The 18096-nt window shown below is 40.5% G+C and overlaps 1 protein-coding gene across 1 annotated transcript in view; it reads right to left on the bottom strand.

Moving 5' to 3' along the window:
- rspo2 (R-spondin 2) overlaps positions 1–18096 on the bottom strand; it is a 56689-nt gene that overhangs the window by 28752 nt on the left and 9841 nt on the right. The window contains exon 3 of the mRNA XM_030749207.1: positions 200–388. Coding sequence (XP_030605067.1) covers positions 200–388 — 189 coding nt within the window. The remainder of the gene's footprint in view (positions 1–199; positions 389–18096) is intronic.

Below are 18096 nucleotides of genomic sequence, written 5' to 3'. Positions count from 1 at the left end.
CCTGTGTGAACAGATGACTCATTCAAATTGCCAGGCATGTGTGTCTCCTCTGAATAATTGACACTAAATCATGTGCTGTGGGAAAATGGGAGGTGGTGGTGTATGTGTGACTGGGGAATAGAGGATGGAGAGAGAGTTTGGGGAGTAAAGGTGGAGTGTACGAGGGATGCTGAGTAAGTTAAGGTTGATAGGATCTTACTGGAACACATGTTGAGTTCGGGGCTGCGCATGCCGTAGTATCCGGCTGGACAGTCGTGAAGACACTCCCCGTACTGCCTCATCCTCTCCCTCCGCAGAAACAGGAACAGTTTGGGCTGGCAGTTCACACAGCCGTTATCCCTGGAGCACACTGAGCAGCCTTTACAGATGGGGTACGCACCATAGCTAGCTGCAGGAAGGACAAACACAGGGGGAAAAGGGGATTCAGGAAATGCGGTTAGACAGAATATGCATGATAAAAGACACAGTTATATTTTGTAAGAACTTTCTCAAATTGTCAGCTTTAACAATATCATTTGTGATGGATCTCTTAATGAACAGTGAATTTACCACCATCAATTAATGATGATCAGAAACAACTGGATTCATATTTTCAGATGTATGTGTGTGTGTGTGTGTGTGTGTGTGTGTGTGTGTGTGTGTGTGTGTGTGTGTGTGTGTGTGTGTGTGTGTGTGTGTGTGTGATATTGTTGAATGTGAGGTTAGTGCTTCTGTAAGTTTGACGGCTGCTGGAAGATGCGACTTCCACGGTGGTTCAGATGGCTGTTTTTCTGAACTTGTAACAAAGAAGCAGAGTTCCTTCAGATCCTTGTATCATTACTCATCTGCGGATGACCGTTACTTCACCCAGTGAGAGGGACAGGGTGAACAAGAGGCAACACACTCAACTGTGGGAGGGCTGACCTTTAAAATAATACCTAAGTACAAGAGCAAAACCAAAACAACCATAATAGATATATCAGCAGGATATCCTTCAATTCATAGTAAATACGTCCAATTCAACAATTTGTCATTCATGCAAACTCTGGTTCGCCTTTCAGCATTTGAATGCTGATTGGTTATGAATGTGAATATTGCATTAATTCTGGTCAGAGCTGGCCTCCTAAACGATTGCGTTGAGACAGCCGATGAAAGCCCCCAGAACCGCAGCGACTCTAGCCTCGGCTCGAGTTGCCTGCGGAAGACAAAGGAGCCAGTAAAAAGACCGTCCTTTCCACAATAAGTGACTTTCAATGTAAACTCCTTAGCGTCCCATTTACAGGAAAATGTCCTTGGGCGATTCCAAATGAGAGACACTTCAGTTGATCTTAGCCAAGTCTTGAATATCACAAGCAGGGACTGTGCGACCTACCACAATGCTTAATAAAACACTGCAGCAAGCTGGACAAAGCCTGGGAGACAAAACAGAGCATATCTGCATTACTGGCCATATATCCACATATTAGATTTCTCTGAAGGGATTCAACCAGACTAAAGTGAGCGCTAAGTGGGCCCATTGCAAGCATCAGTTTGTAATCATGTGAAAATCAGTCAGCGTATGTCAGAGCCTGCCTTGGGCTCATCTTTTTTCATTTCTTTTGTTGGAGTGCTGGGAGACAGTCTTTAGAGAGGTATGCTGGCTCTGTCAAACTGTGCTCATTCTCCTGAAGCCAGAGTGGATGGAAGTAAGATTAAGTGCTAATCAGAATGTGTCTCTGATGGTCTTTAGGGATGAGGTTTACAGCGACACTCCATCGATCACAGCAGCGTCAGGATGTGCGCTCCAAGTCTATTCATCATACAGGCTGGGGATGGTTCATCTCCAGTCGGCACTTGTTCAGTAAAACATGAATGAAACCCCTAAATTATAACTAGCGTTGGTGCTTTGAATTCTCAGATGGAAAATCGTGTCTTATGTTCAACTGTCAGTCCAGTGTCTATGATATTATTAATCTTTTATTTCAGTTGTGCCAATGCAGGTTCAATACAGTCTCCTCAAAGTCATCTGGTGGATACAGGTGCGTCTTACCTATCATCTAGTACAGCTGGATAAATGTTGTGTTTTTCTGACTTTACAGGCACTTAAATCTTAAAGCTGGCTTCTATTTCTCGTCAGGTAGCACCACCATCACCAGTATTGCTCCCACATAGATCTCATATTTCATTCTGTCAATCCTTCCATTCTGTAAGACTAAACTGCATCATTAGACCAAACCTCAATAGTTAACCATATACTCCTGTAGAATACACAGTCTGGGTGTGTTTGCAGCAAACTGACATTCGCATTAAGTCAGTCACATGTACTCCCGCCTGCCCTTGCTAAATTTGAGCACAGCACTGACAGAAAAGGAAAGCCAACTTGGCAAAGGAAAACCAGGCTGGAAAAGTTTATTTCTGTAGTGCGTTTCAAGCAGCCTCAACCTTGTTAACAGTATGCTAACAAAACTATCCTAACAAGAATGAAAGAAAAACACTATCGGGGTCGGCAGTGATCATAGACCTGTGGCCAGTCAATCAACAGGGAAATTATAGTCACTGAAAGGGATCTTGATGAGTCTGACTCAAAGTTCCCGCTCATTCTTTGTTGTCCAACATTTTAGCTTGTTGCTAATCTCGCGAGGGACGCTGAATGAAGACAACGCAACAACAGGCTGTTTGAATGCAGCATTTCCCATGTCCTGGGGTTACCGTACGACTGGCGGGAAAAGTAGGGAAGGAAAGGCTGAAAGCGGTGGAGAAAAACTCTTTTGGTGCTGATCTTGGGAGATTAGCTTGTATGTGTATGTGTCTGTGGAAAGGTTTGGAGGTTTAGGCCACAGGTATGTCAGGAAGGAGGCCACAATTCACAGTGTCTGGAGCAGCGCTGTCCAACTCACGTCCCACACTACCGGCATAATGTCTAGTGCACTTTACATCAATCTGTTGACTGCCAGCAGGTTTCATCCATTCTTAAGGAAAACATTCAATTGTATGAATCAGATTTTTTTTGAGTAGTCTCTAAATATTGTAGCAGCTTAACCTAATTTGGGAGGAATATAAAGCTGTATAGTTAGCTTGCTGGGGAATATGTTCCAAATTGTAGATGTGGTCTTTTTTTTGTCCGTTGTGTCTTATTCTCAGACACCAGGTCCACTTGAACCCATTCTATCTGAATGCTGTGTTCGTTCTGACACATGTTCCATGTTCTTTTTCCCCAGAAATCTCATCATGCCCAGGCTCTTCTTCTGTCCGTCATGTTGAAACCACAGGTATAAAACAAATGGACAGGGTGGTCAGTTTGTGATTGTGGATACCAGGTTTAATGCTATACTTACATACAACATAAGTATTTTGAGACTAGGGAAAGCACTGCACATCATTAAAAGTGCCACATGATAAAGTGATGTCGTTTATGGTTTCAACCACAAAGTGCTTATTGCGTGAAACAAAACAAATCCGCAGTTTCCACTTCTGACAGCAGAGAGAAGATCCCTCTGGGCCTCATGTACTGTATTTACAAAAACCTGAATCCTTACAAATGCCACTGAAAAAGCCTCCACAAGGACATTTTAACACAAAGACTTAATAAGTGCCTCAATGTGTCATGTCTACAAGGCAGAGCACTGTACAAATCTGCTGTTCTCGTATAGGAACCACATGAAGGGCCCCTCACATATTGTCCTCCTCAGCCTTCAGAAATATACTGTGACAGCTAAACCCTGGTGAGGCCAGAGAAAATACCTTGAATTAATTTGCATTTACAAAGGGAAATTTACATAAAGCATACATGTTTAAAAGAAAACGTAGGCATTTTGGAAAGATTACATCTGGTGCAAGTATAAAGCAGAAGCCTGTTAGCTTAACAAAATTTAACTTTCCTCATTACAACTGGCCAAAGTTTACAGACAGTACATGACATTTTAATTAGTATTTAGAGGGCCATATAGGCAAATTTGTAACCTTTGGACCGATTATGGTTAGCTGTTTCCCTGTGCCTCAGTATTTACACTAGAGTAAGTTAACTGGCTGTTAGCTACAGCTACAGATGTAGCTTAGGAGTGCAAGACTGGCCTAAACCTTATTTAACCCTAATCAGAAAGTGTACTTTCCAATCTACTGGGGAAATTTTGGATACAAGGGATCATACCAATTCCCAGCATTTGAGCAATGGTGTGCCGCTGGCTCATAGACAACGTCATCAGGGACCTTCATGATGGTGGATGTATGACCACCATCATGAAGGTCCTCAATGACGTTATTACAGCATTAGACAGCAAGAAGATCTGCATTGCTGTCTTCATTGACCTTGCCAAAGCCTTTGATTTAGTCAATCATAGGATCCTCTTATGTCGGCTTTCTGGCATTGGTCTGTCCACCACCTGCTGTGACTTGTTTGCCAGATATCTAACTGACCGTGTCCAGCAGCTGAAAACAGAAAACAGCTTGTCAGAACCATTAACTATCTCCAAAGGTGTGCCTCAGGGCTCCATCTTGGGACCAACCTTGTTTTTCATCTACATTAATGATCTAGCCAAAGTTAATGGCAGTTTCCAAATCCATCTGTATGCTGATGACACCATCCTATATTCAGCTGGTCCGTCACTCCATTCTGCAGCATCTACTCTTCAACTCAGCCTCACCTCCTTTCACAACCTTACACCAATAAGACCAAATCTTTAGACATCTTTGGACAAAAAAAAAAACAAAGAGGCCTCCAGCCCCCCCCAGGATCAGCTTTCCCAATGGGACAGCTTTGGAAAATCTTACAATACAAAAATACAATGCAGAAATACCTAGAAAACTGGACACTCTTCATCACTCAGCCATCCACTTTGCCACTAATGCACCTTTCCACACTCATCACTGTGGCCTCTATAAACTGGTGGGCTGGCCCTCCCTTCATACCTGGCAGCTCCATAACTGGTTTCACTACATCTACTTGTGCTTATTTTGTTCTCATGATTAACATACTTGCTCCATGTTAATCTGTGATTTCTACTGAATCCTTGGTACGATTATATGTTTATGTGTACCTATGTGTCATGGATTTGTTTCTACTGGGGCTTCTTGGCCAGGTCATGCTTGTAAATGAGAACTAGCTGTTAAATATTTTACCTGGTAAAATAAAGATTTAAAAAAAAAAAAAAAAGGATGACAGATGCTTTCCCTTTACTACAGCCATCCAAAAACCTGGCTGCACCTGGCTTTTTGTGGGCTGGCTTCTCTAGACTGAGATGGCAGCCGGTTTGGAAACTTTCTCTTATATTATGAAAATGTAACATCACCATTACTGAAATTATATTTGATGGAAGAAATATGCCACACAGTTCCAACACCTGTTTCATTTTAGATCAACAGTGGTTAGTTTAAAGGTCTCTGAGAGGGACAAAGGCAGTGAGTTATTCTGGATTCCCTTGAATTGCATTACTTTGACATCAACCTTCTGCAAATGAGAAGTGACTAACTTCTCACACAAAACACAATGCTATGAAAATGCCTATAATAGTTGGTTACAATGAAAGGGAAGGGTGGAGATGACAGCTCCTGTAATATAAGTTTACATGTTTGGCTAACATTAGCAGGACTGTCAACGTGCTCTTAAATCTGTCAAATGAATCTTTTAAATCTCATATCAAAGACAAGGAAGTCAAAAGTTAAAGTTCACCCTTCATTAAGATCCCATACAGCTAATTTGGCTGTAACAAAATAGTAGAAAAAAGGATATAAGAAACACTAACAAGTGCAAGTGACTGTTTCTTGACTTAATCCACCATCTTCTCAAGGATGCTACCCACATATTTAATTGGTATAGCACCCAAGAGTCAGAGCTATGCCAATCAAATGGTCAAGCCTGCAAGACAACATGACTTGTAAACCTGCTATTAAGTATTTATGCTGTTCAGGTTAAGTGTTTGCTGAGCAACAGTCAGAGACACGACAGAAGGAATGACAGCATGTTTGGAGCCCGGCAGCTTCTGCTCTACAGCCATAGCCCTGCTGGGAGGTTCGACTGCATGCAGCTCAAGAGCAATTAGATCTGCTTTTAGATCAAGCAGAAACCCAAACTCCATCTCAGGTAGATTTTTATGAGTCCAAAGCCAGCATGACAGATTGTGCTCATGGCTGCCAAAACCCTCAGCATATACCACATGGTTCCACCCACGGTCGGCTAACTTCCTGCCTTGCACTCACCTACGGTTACCCATGAGATCATTCACATTGACCCATTCCAACTTTCTGCAACCCAAAACCCTAACAAGGTAAATTGCATATAATTTTTGTGTTTCTTCTAGAGCCATGAACATCATTGAGAAAAAGATATTTCTTCATGAGACTTTACTGGTGTAGATCTTTTGAAAGCTGATTTTGATAAAGAATCTTAAGAGTTGTTGCTGATGAAGACTGATTCTTTGTAACTGTTTTCAGGCCCTTAAACATGCAAGAGATATTTTTTAGCATCAAATTTTTTTTGCATCCTTGTATTTATGTTTTATGCATTTACCTTGACAACTGTCATTTTAACCCAACGCTAAATAGAAAACCAGACCGTGGGCTAAGAGTATGTCCCAATTAACTGCTGAGGTGACGTAGCAACATTGCAGACTTGTGTCAATATCAACGCAGCAGTGAATTCCAAACTCAAAAAATGAAGACTGGCGCTTATATTAAAACACAACTCGTTCTATTCTCTCACACTTCTCCTTCATTTCTCCAAGGGCCCGTGGTATGTAAATCTAATAATGCAGACTGTGAATGCAGCTATCCAGCAGGCACACTGTCCATTATTTGGAAAAGTCACTTTGCAGTGCAACACATATACAGATATATATATGAGAAAGCTTGATATCATCCAGTAACATGACAAAAAAAGTCACTCGCTTTATCCATATTATCCATAAATGTCACATGGTGAAGAGGCAGCGATGGAAAACCTCAGCTTTTGGAGCAGCAGCAGGTCATGAAGACTTGCACTCTCATGTGGAAAGCACCACATTCACCAACAGAATTATACGCTTTCCTCGTGGCACTGGGACTATTATTGTTTATTGTCTACCTCACTTGTTCCCCTTAAATGCTGGTATAAGCTTACTGCTGCTCCACTTAAGAGGAAAAAGAGAAAGCTTGGGAGAGAGAAAGGGCATATACAGGACAGCACTGCGCTGCAGCCTCCAGCTGACTGGCGGCAGATCGAACCAGAAGGAGCAAAACAGCCACTTTCTGGATCTCTTCAAACCACCAAACTATCCAGGATTACGCTCTGTAGCTGTAACAGTGTCAGCCCTCGCACCCACACTTCACCAGCCATTGTAATGTCTCAACATTGTTCAAGCATGGAAAATGACATCAAACCGCCTGCTTTTCAGGCCCGTGACTTTATTTGTCATGAATTTGGAAGTCACACTAAGCTCAAAAATTGCGGAGAAAAAGCAGAAGGGGTAAAAGAGGGGGGTACATTGGGCCTGTGTGCTGAAGGCGCATTTCTGTTCCAATTTAGCAGAAAATATATTGGACTTGCCTCTGACTCTGTTCCAGCTGGAAATAGTCAGGTTTTAGGATCTATGTTTTTTTCCCCCCAGTTTACTTTAACAGATCACACTGTAAGCACATGTTTATAATTTGGGACAGTCCTGCTGCTTATAATGATTTTGCAGCATGAGACTGAGCAAACACATTTGCTGTCAGACATATTAGCCCAGCCAAAGTGTTCCTGTGACACAGCTCCACTGGGCGAGGCAGGCAGCTCGGGGATTTGAACCCTGACTTAAAAGGGTGGTTGTTAATGTAGTGGCGAATGGGTAAAACAGGCAGCTATGGTTCAAACAGGCAAGTGGAAAAATGGCAACACGAAAGCAACACTTTTTAGTGCATAGTAAAACAAAAAGTCAAGCTAATTTAATTTGGTGTGACTCAACAGGTCGAGCCACAGTGCCATGCAGGTGAGAAAATTAGATTTGACTTGTTGGACAGCCACAGAACCCTGATGCAAAGTAAATGGAAGGAATAGTTTGACATTTTAGCATTTTTTTCTGTTTGTTTTTTGCTGAGTTAAATAAGGAGATTGATATTTGTAGGGTTAACGTATGCATGCGAACTAACATGCTAGAGTCTCCAGTGGTTACTCTATTACTGCTCCCAGCCAAGACATATGTAAGCTTAAAACTTCCCATAAAAGGACAATGTATTTGTTGTACACACATAGGTTCAGCATGCGTAAAAAAAAGATAAAACACATTAAATAGCCTAGTGAGCATTATGCGTTTATTAGCCATTTTACAGCTTTCAAATTCAAGCTGTTTCCAGTCTTTATACAAAAATAATGGCTCAGTCACACTAAAGTAAAAATAGGACAAAACTTCTTAAAGATTAGGAAAACTTGGTGCTTGCCCGGTGATTGCATTGAATTTTTCTATGAGATTCTGGCTAGACTCTGAATGTAAGATGTGAATTTCCGTGTATGTAGATGGCCAATTTATCACAGTTAATCGCTGTATGATCCCAAACAGATTTAATAGCAAACTGTTGGCAGGCAGTTTTAGCATCATTTGGATGCAGCAAAGTCACTTTGTAGACAGTAACTGACTGCAAGTAGTTGCAGACCTGGTTCCTGTATTCAATGCAACCATTTCAAAGGCAACGAGATTGCAAGTTCATTGCACATGGTTGCAATCATTTTGGTCACGCGGCGGCCTCCAACTGCTGCTTTTCTCTAGTATAGCATGAAGCCAGGTCTACAGACCGCTTGGCATAAAGCAGTTATGTGAAAAATGTGCATTCACTGACCAGTTGTTGAGTGGTTGCTGGAGGTTTCTGGCAGTCACTATGTGAACTTATTTGCAAAGTGGTACAGTATATGGCGCTGCACCAAAAACCTCAAGCTGAAGAAAATGCGAAGCTACAATAACAGCACAGGTGGATTAAAGTCCTAAAATGTTATCACAATCTTTGCTAATATTAGGTAACAGATCAAATCAAGTTGTAGCAGCAAAATATCTGAGTATACTGGAATGACTGAAGTTTTCATTTGTAATAGAGAGATACTGCTGTTTGCAGTAGTTTGGGTGAACATTTTTAACATCACATTAAATTGATTCTTCTGCCATCCTATTATTTAAAAAGTTCATTATTTCAAGAAATTGGGACGTGTGATTTGATAACGTCCTTCCTGCTCCTGCAGCTGGTCAAAAAGACACACTGATAGTGCTTAGGATATGATCTGGAAACACTCTGCACCTTTCGCCCATCTGTCCTGTTGAACTCTGCATGACTCTCACCCCTACACTCCTTCCAAGTCTATATGAAGACGCCAGGTTAGTTAAGTTCCTTATTAATATCATTATGATTGATTAAAGACTTAAGTCCCTTGCTTCATATCAAACACCACATCTGGATTCCTGGATGTGAAAGAGACCTGTCTGGAAATTCGTAATAAAAGATGAATCTGTAACCTGCCTCGCACTGTGTGATGCAGTGTTTTCACACTTTCAAGCATGCTGATGGACACGAACACCCTGCAGCCATGTGACTCCAATGGAAAGCTCCACGGTCATATAAGAAGGGAAAAACAGAATGACCTTGATGTGGTGGTCAACTAACGGCATCGCCTCTTCATTGTGGGTTGCGGTCCCATAAATGTTTTACAGTTTTGCCTTGCTATGAAAATAACAGAATATCTGTTTGCAGTCAGTGTCAACATTATTTAAACAATCCAGTGAAACAATGCGAAACCTCTAATCATGTTAAACTTTTGTTCCAGTGGAGTACAAAAAAAAAAAAAAAGGAATCCATCCTAAAAGAGTTGTGACACTTTAAGAAGTATTTGTCAGGAATGCTACATTTATGGGTCCATTTTATTTTTGGTGTATTTTATAGATTTACAGCACAGCTTTAAAGTGGTTTCAGAAAAAAAAAAACCAACAACGTAGTGTTAATTGCAGCACTTTGACGCTATTGAATGCACAAAATATTCCAAACTTAATGCACACTGAATGCTTTCTCTGCTGTTTTTAAGAAAAAGAAAAGAAAAAAAAAAAATCAACCTGCCTGCTGCCTGGCATGGGTTCGCATCTGCCTTTCATTCACTTGGCAATACTTGTTTTATACACTTAAACTACGGCTGGCCACTGCAGGTGCAAAAGGATTTTGTCGCACTCAATCATGGGGGCACTGCAGGAATTAATTGATGACTCATGAGGATGGACTTTATCACCCTCTAAAACAGGCACTGGGAGATGAGCATGTGGTTTGCATTTCTTGCTGGCTCTATTTCTTCTACTCGTCCATCTTTATTCACTGTTTCAAAAAAAAAGGTGATGATGTTCTTGTGAAACATCCCAGTTATTTCAACCGATTTTCAGCAACTCGCACCAGACTAACAGTGTTGCCAAGGGAAATTGTCAGGTTCAAGTACTTGGATATTGCAGATTTTGTTGATATCAAAAATGTTCCTTAAACCAGTAAGGTGATGGAATGTGGATATTTTTACGCTTTTTTAAGACTAGACTGGATAAATTATGGCCCACTTTGAAAATCTGTGCCAAAAACACATTGACCTTTAGTTGCAAAACTATATGGAGCATAATAAATCATTTTATAGTTTTTATTCGTGAGAGTCTAGAGGTGCTGCACAGCACATTTGGAAAGGATTAGATCGATTTTCCAGGACGTGGTCGCATAATACAACAGTTTTTTTTTTTTAAATAAAATGAAACTGCATGATTCAAACATGGCACCGTATGTATGAAACTAACTGCAAATGATGGCACTTGCTCCTGAAAATTCAGTACTGTGCAAAAGTCTTGAGCCACCCCTCATTTCTGTATATTTTGCTTCCAAGGAGCCAGACTTTCTTGTAATTTTTAAAGCGCTCTGGAGCAATAGTTCTCCAGACTTTCTGAAGGTCTTTCAAGTTCTTGTTTGGACATTGGCTGCTTTTTCACTCATTTTCAGTCCTGTCCTTGTATCTGACCATTGTCGAAGGAATGTTTTTTTTATTTGATAAGCCACTAAACACTGACCTATGAACCATTCAAGCATAAAAAAAGGCTCCTAACTCAAGGCATGAACCAGTGTCATGTCTACACATAACAGGCTACATATCTTTAGACACTTTGTTACCAGCAGCCTGTCGCAAAAACACATAATTTCTTCCCATTTCATTAGTTTAATCTATGGAAAATGTCCAAGATAATGCAGTTTGACAGGCATAAAATTGTATTTTTGTACCAACAAGGTGATTCCCAGAGAGTCATTGGCTAAAAACTTGGCATATCTTGGAATGGTGTGCAGTGTGCCCTTAAAGAAAATGGGGAAACTGGACAAGTGGAGGGCAAAAGAAGTAGCAGTATCTGAAAGTCATAGCCTTAAGAAAAAGGAAAAAATCCAGTGAAGACCTGACACAGGATCTGAGAGTTGCACTGGGCCTTTCAGGTGATCCATCTACTATTTGCTGAAGCCTCATCAGAAGTGGACTTAGTGGAAGGGCGGCTATCAAGAAGCCATTCTTAAGGAAGGAAAACAGGGAAAAAAGGCTGGAGGAATGCCAAATTACAGAAGGAGTGGACTGAAAATCAATGGGAAAAGGTCTGACGGTGTGATGAATCCAAATTTGACATTTTTAGTTCATTGCCAATATGTACGGAGGTCAGGAAAGAGTACAACGAGTGCCTACGGCCATGTGTAAAACACAGTGGAGGCTCTGGTACTGAAGTACCGTCAGGTTTTAATCCACCATGCAGTACCATCTGGAAAGCATCTGATTGGCAACAGCTTCATTTTTCAGCATGACAATGATCCCAAACACACTGCCAAAGGAGTAAAAGCATACCTGGATAGAAAAACACACAATGGAGTGCTATCAGTCATGGATTGGCCTCCCCAGAGCCCAGACCTCAGCATTATTGAAGCAGTGTGGGATCATCTTGACAGAGAACAGAACAAAAAAAAAAAGGCAGAAACATCCAAAGGAGAGCTTTGAATGTCCTTCAGGAAGTCTGGAGAACTATTCCTGAAGACTACTTAAAGAAATATAAGAGAGTCCAGGCTGCGCTGAAGAATAAAGGCGGTCATACCAAATATTGACTTTCAAGCTTGTTAGAACTGTACAAACTCTGTTTTTAATTTATGTTTCAATAAATCACTGCACCTATTTCCCATTTTTGTAACAAAATAGAAAGAAATGAGGGGTGGCTCAAGACTTTTGCACAGTTCTGTACATCTATCTTGACAGTCAGTGTTAAAACAGTGACCAAAAAAAAAAAAGCACCAACTACAGATGAAACATAAAAAGTGCAAAATAGGAAACAATTCCCAAAAGAAAAGAAATGATTTGGAATTTGTATACTTCAATATTTACACTCCCTCAAATTCACTCAAGCTGTGGGAGAAATGTGTTCTCAGAAAAGGACGGAATTGCTGGGAGGAAAAAGGTGGGTGGAGGAAAAGGTGGAGCGGCTCCGATTAGCCCACATGTTGGTAATTTATCACACATAAACCTCACACCTAATTTTCACACCTGTAGCTCAACGTGTGGGTATTCTAGTAATTCACTCACTCACTCACACACACACACACATGCTGCTGGGTGGGTCTTGGCTGTGGAGTTTTCCCTCGGCACAGGAGGCGACCGAGGATATCACAAAGACGTCGGGTACGCTTGGCATATTCGCACCCAATGTAGCTTCTGCTCCATCTCTCCCACCCTAACCCGTGCTCACGCTCCCCTCCTCATGTGTCATCACCTTAAACTAAACTCATCTCCACTTCGAGCTCACACATCTGAAAAACAAAAAAAAAGTTGGACGTAGCTTTTTCATACCTACCAGAAACATATTTTTGGAGATCCAGATGGAAGATAATCAACTTTTGTCGAGGTGTCACGCAAAAACAGACTAAACTCAGAGTTCTGTTGCTTCCTATCGTTGACTGCCAAAGCTGGGAAAATCCATTATTTTTTATTTCTACATAAGTAGAAAAAGCTGGATGGATCATTGAACTGGTAAACGTGAAACTTGGAAATAAAAATATAAGAATGTGCCATCACTGCGGTATCAAAGCTCAATAGTTTACTTTAAAAATTTGCTTCCTTACTTTCATGCTTTTTTTTTGGTAAAGTTTAGCAGGTAGAGGAAGTCGTAAATAGTGGTATTGGTGCTAGTAAATAGTAGGAGAAGGTACAGTAAATTCCATCTGTATTGTAAAATTATACAAACCTACTGCCTCAAAAATATAAAGTAGAAATATAAATGTCACAAATTTATATGTCTATTTAATATTAGCATTTAGCCTAACTTAAATTCAAGATTATTTCAGTGCATTGACATTAACTGAAGCCAACAATAGAAGAGGCTACCAAAGTGCAAAGGTTTATAATAATTCATCCAGGTAAAGGTCTTGATTTTGAGACTTTATAATAAAGTACGAAAGTCATATCTTCAAAATATTCTCAAAGTTTTCAAAGTAAAAGTACTTATGCAACAGAAGTGTCCTTTTTATTAATATGCATCATTGTGGTAGCTTTATCTTAATGCTGGAGCAGGTCAAAGTAGAGATCACTTTAATTGTCTACACAAAGATGTGGCTGTGTAACCTGTTTTATATGTAATTATTCTATCAAGCAACTTTAATAACAAAAAATATATTTTTTTTCATCTGAAAGAACAAGGGTAGAAGTTTAAAGGAGTAGAGAAAAGTAAAATACAAGCAGCAAAAACTGCTTTCAGGAGTTAAGTAAACTGAGTGTTAGATCCAGGAAAAGACTGCCAGCAGCTAGGACTCCCATAATTCCGCCAGTTACTAAAAGCTTTGACATTTGCTGTTTGCAGCACAGAGAGTTTTGTGATTTCTTTCTTTCTTTTTTTTTTTTTTGGGTAACCAAAGTTCTGTGTGCCGGGAGCACAAACGAAGAACTGCCACCTAAGGGAAATTTAATTTTCATAGAATGGGTATGAATGGAGCATTTAGCATTAAAAAAGAAAAGAACATGAGCAGCTGTTACAAAGTTCTGCCTTATTAAGGGTTTAACAAGATACTACCTCACACACACACACACACACACACACACCCCCAGTTCACCCGCTGAGGCCAAAGAGGGAGATCTGAAGTGCTCACCAGGGTCAAAAGTGGAGAGCACCACAGGGGACGAATGGCAAAGACCTGGTCTCACTTTCAGTCGTGATGCCTGACACTGAAAAAAAAAAACTCCTAAACATCAAAGCGCCATTTTTCTCTCAAAAACCTGGAGTGGATCCAATATCAGCTTTTTCACAGGAAAATACCATAACCGTGTTTGTTTTCTCATTTCGCTGAGGTCTGTTTTCTATGAGAGCAATGGCCGCAGCATTATGTGATCATTTAGGCTGTTAGAGGGTTGAATCTTAGATTAATTCTAATATTACATTTACTGAAGCTGCCAGTTGAGTCGTCTTTAACTTAATTACCACTGCAGACAGACAAAAAAAAAAAAAAAAAGACTCTTTAAAGAGAAGTTCATCTGAGGTACTTCTCAAGCATGTGATGTGCAGTTTTGTTGAGAGCTGCCTGCTCCTGCAGCAGGTGCCTCGGTCACATCTGGCCTCGTGTTTTCACACCACCACAAAACGGCACCTGAATGGTTGGCACTGCCCAGACTTCTTAACAGCTACCGGCTTGTGTTGGCTCCGAGAGGCCAGACTGAGCCCTCAGGAGTACATGTTTCTTTTCTATAGAGCCTTTTGAGAGAACCTTGGAGTAAACACTTTCATAACTCATGAAGGATGAGCCTATTTTGCAGGGCAAAATGGAGCTCGTGCGCACGGCAAAATGAACAATGACTGGAGCCAAATTTTCTTACAGCTCAAATCCTGCACGTGTTCTTCCATGTTTAAATGCTGCACCCCCCAAAAAAATGAGCTTCTAAGGAATGCGTTAGATGTCGCGATAAGATTTAAGAAGCAAAGCCATCCATCCAAATCTCTGGGTGGTAAAAGGCTGGTCGATTCTATCGTTACATGCAACAGAGACACATGAGTGGAGCTGTACCTGCCTTGAACCTGCACGCCACATCGTTTGCCACTCCAGATGAGAACAAATCGGATGCTCATGTATCCAAAGTGCTGCATGTGCCAAAAACTCAACACTTCCTCACCGCAGAAAACCAATAAACTTTGAAGTCATACAATTTCTCCTTTATATTATACTTTTCTGGCTTCCTATTTGAATGCAAATGTGTGCACTCATGCTCACTGCTGATGGCGAGCAGCCCCATGCTGTCCATTACACTTCACTAGTGTTCATTACCGCACCAAGGCAGTACCATCTCTAAAGCCATTAGCTGGTAAACATATAAACTACATATGACCCTTGTCCACAGATACCTATTAGTTATGACTCCTGCTGGTGACAGCTGTTTACACAGCTAAGGCCGCATGCTCCTGAGACCTGGCCCCAGTCCAATTCAAATAATATCCAGTTAAGGAGAAGTCAGCCAAGATGTAACACAAGTGTATAACTAGGGGAGGGGGGGGGGAAGATTGAAGGAATCTGAGAAATGTTAATGGACTACTTTTTTTTTTTTTTTTTTCCTTTTGAAGCTTTATACTTTTCTGTCCAGCATTTGTCTTTACCACAGTCGTGTTTCATTGTCTGGATCCTAAAACAAGATTAGTGAGAAACCCTAATGGAGAAAGAAAAGTCAAAGGCAGCCACCGCAATTGATGTGTTGTTTGACAAGGCGCAACATAAAACTGTGCTGCATTAAAATCATAACAGCTTAAAAATTTTTTCCCACAATTAGACTTTCACTCTCTTGTGGATCTGTGTCCCATGTGGCATGCAGCCAGGGGAAAAATATTCCAAAAACATATATTGACTTTAGTCAACACAGACATAAACAACAAGACAAACAGTGACAAAAATGCCCACAGCCATAATACAACACAAAATGCTCAATATTACAGTGAACAGAGCTGTGCCCATTCTGGGAAACAAACTGCATCTTATTCAGTGACAGAAAGCATTACCCAAAGTGTAGATTTGACTGAGAGGTGTGGAGAATAGAGCAACCTGACTGAGTAGATGTCAGGTCCACTGAGAAAAAAAAAAGGCTGATCAGAAGAGGCGTCAGCAATGAGGACATCCAGTCTGAGTGTGGCCCGCTTAGACTGTAGGAACCAAACTTTTTATAGACCCTTACTCCTGCAATGCTTACACTGAAGCTGCTCTAATCAATGTTTTAGATTAACAGTGGACCGCACTGCTACTGGATGACACAGTCCTTCTTTTTAAGCAAAGCAAAAAAGTAAATAACTGAATGCAATCTACCTGGCATAAAAAGTTAGTGAGCACTGCCATTAGCAGCTTAAGTGTCGCATATATCAAAAAGGACTTAGCATTATGAGACTTAACACAACTCCAACTGATCGCTAATGATTTACCCAGATAGCTGGAAAGTCTACACAGCAAGCAACTCTTTGCTAGCATGTTGGTTTTTATGTTGACTGTCACTATACCTGATCCGTACCTGAAAGCAGATTTGGTCTGCACATGTGTGAAAAGGCACGCACTTCCTGCCACGGCTACCGTTTAAAGCAAATTGCTTCCTTTCTGACATTGGATTAAAGTTTCTGTACTGTTGTTACGAATCTGTCCTCCTTTAGAAAACGACCTCATTGGTGCTTTCTGCCGGCACCTTTCGCGACTAATATCTACGTTTTAAAATAAAATTAAGCGACCTCTAGCGGCCGTACATGAAAGTGCATGTGAATAACGTGTTTGGATTTCTATGGCAGATCCTGAAAAAATACGTAAATGTGGATTTCCTCAGATGTCTGAAAAGTCTACGCGGACTAAATGGCATTAGAAGCAACCAGAGAAGTTAAACAATCAGTAGACTGGTTCTTATATAGCACTTTACTACTGTACTTCAGCACTCAAGCGCTTTATATGTACCTTCCTCTACAGCAACATTACCCACGGACACGATCACATGACATGCAAAGTCACGTGTTGGAGCGCTCATTTTGGAAACGCTATAGGTCATATTTCAGGGTCTGCACAAACGAGGATTGTTGGTTGTTACATGCCATCTGTATATTAGGTTCACATTGATATCAGTGTTGTAAAGAAATATACACTCTTTTGTTCCTGTTTCTTCTATTGCTGTAACTCCCTTCTCCTTGTGCATAATTCATAAAGAGTAAAAAAAAAAAAGATGTATCATTCACTGGTTTCTGAAGTCTCACTTTAAAGGCTCAAGATTAGCATTTTCACTGGCCTCATCTTGTTTTTTTTAAAACAAAACAGATGTCATAAGGAGGGCCCAGTTATTGGCCAGTGACTTGTCAATCACAAGTCATCAGCCAGTGAGGAAAGATAATCCTGCTTTTTGAAACACAGCGTGACAAAGATTTACAAAATAGACTTAATTTTTTTTTTTATTCAGTATATCCCAAAACAGGTGAGTGAGCCCATAAACCCATCAAGAATGTGTTTACAGAAGTCAAGACAGAAAGCCAATTTCCCATAAACTTCTGTAGGTCTGGAAGTTATTTAGCAACCACAGTTATTGCCATCTGGTGGCCTTCAGATAGAATTCAAATTTTCTATCTAATTATTTAATCAGACATTCTTAACCCAAACAAGAAACAAAATTATTAAGAAATAAAAATAAATCATGTTTTTCACAACTAGTCCAACCAAAGATAAAGTTTAATCCCAGAATCTGTGGTAAATTGCTTTGATGCACTTCTTTAAACCTTTTTATGTACAGCAGTCACACAGTGTGTATGTCAAGGACCTATGAAAGGAAGGAACAGGAAGAACCCCACAACCGATTCCATCTGCAGATCAACTGCTAGCAAAGCTGTTTTATGAAAACTGGCAAAATCACCTGCAGGCTGCTACAGGGATAGTCAATGAGAATGAGTGAATGGAGCTTAATAGCTAAAATAATTATTTACATCTGCTTCTAGACAAAACAATCACAACTTTTATTTTACTTTTTCAACTTTTGTATCAATTAGATATTAGGATTGAATCGAAACAATACTAATGTCGTTTAGTTTTTCTTACAAAGGTGATTTTACTAATAAAATGCAAGCACACTGCCAATGGATGCTGATTGGCTGGTTAAGGATGCGAAGGGCATCCTTCATTGGGCGCACC

Source organism: Archocentrus centrarchus, chromosome 16 (genome assembly GCF_007364275.1).
Source record: "Archocentrus centrarchus isolate MPI-CPG fArcCen1 chromosome 16, fArcCen1, whole genome shotgun sequence".
Classification (NCBI taxonomy): Eukaryota; Metazoa; Chordata; class Actinopteri; order Cichliformes; family Cichlidae; genus Archocentrus; species Archocentrus centrarchus.
Note: the sequence above shows the minus strand (reverse complement) of the source record. Positions and strands in the feature narration are given on the sequence as shown.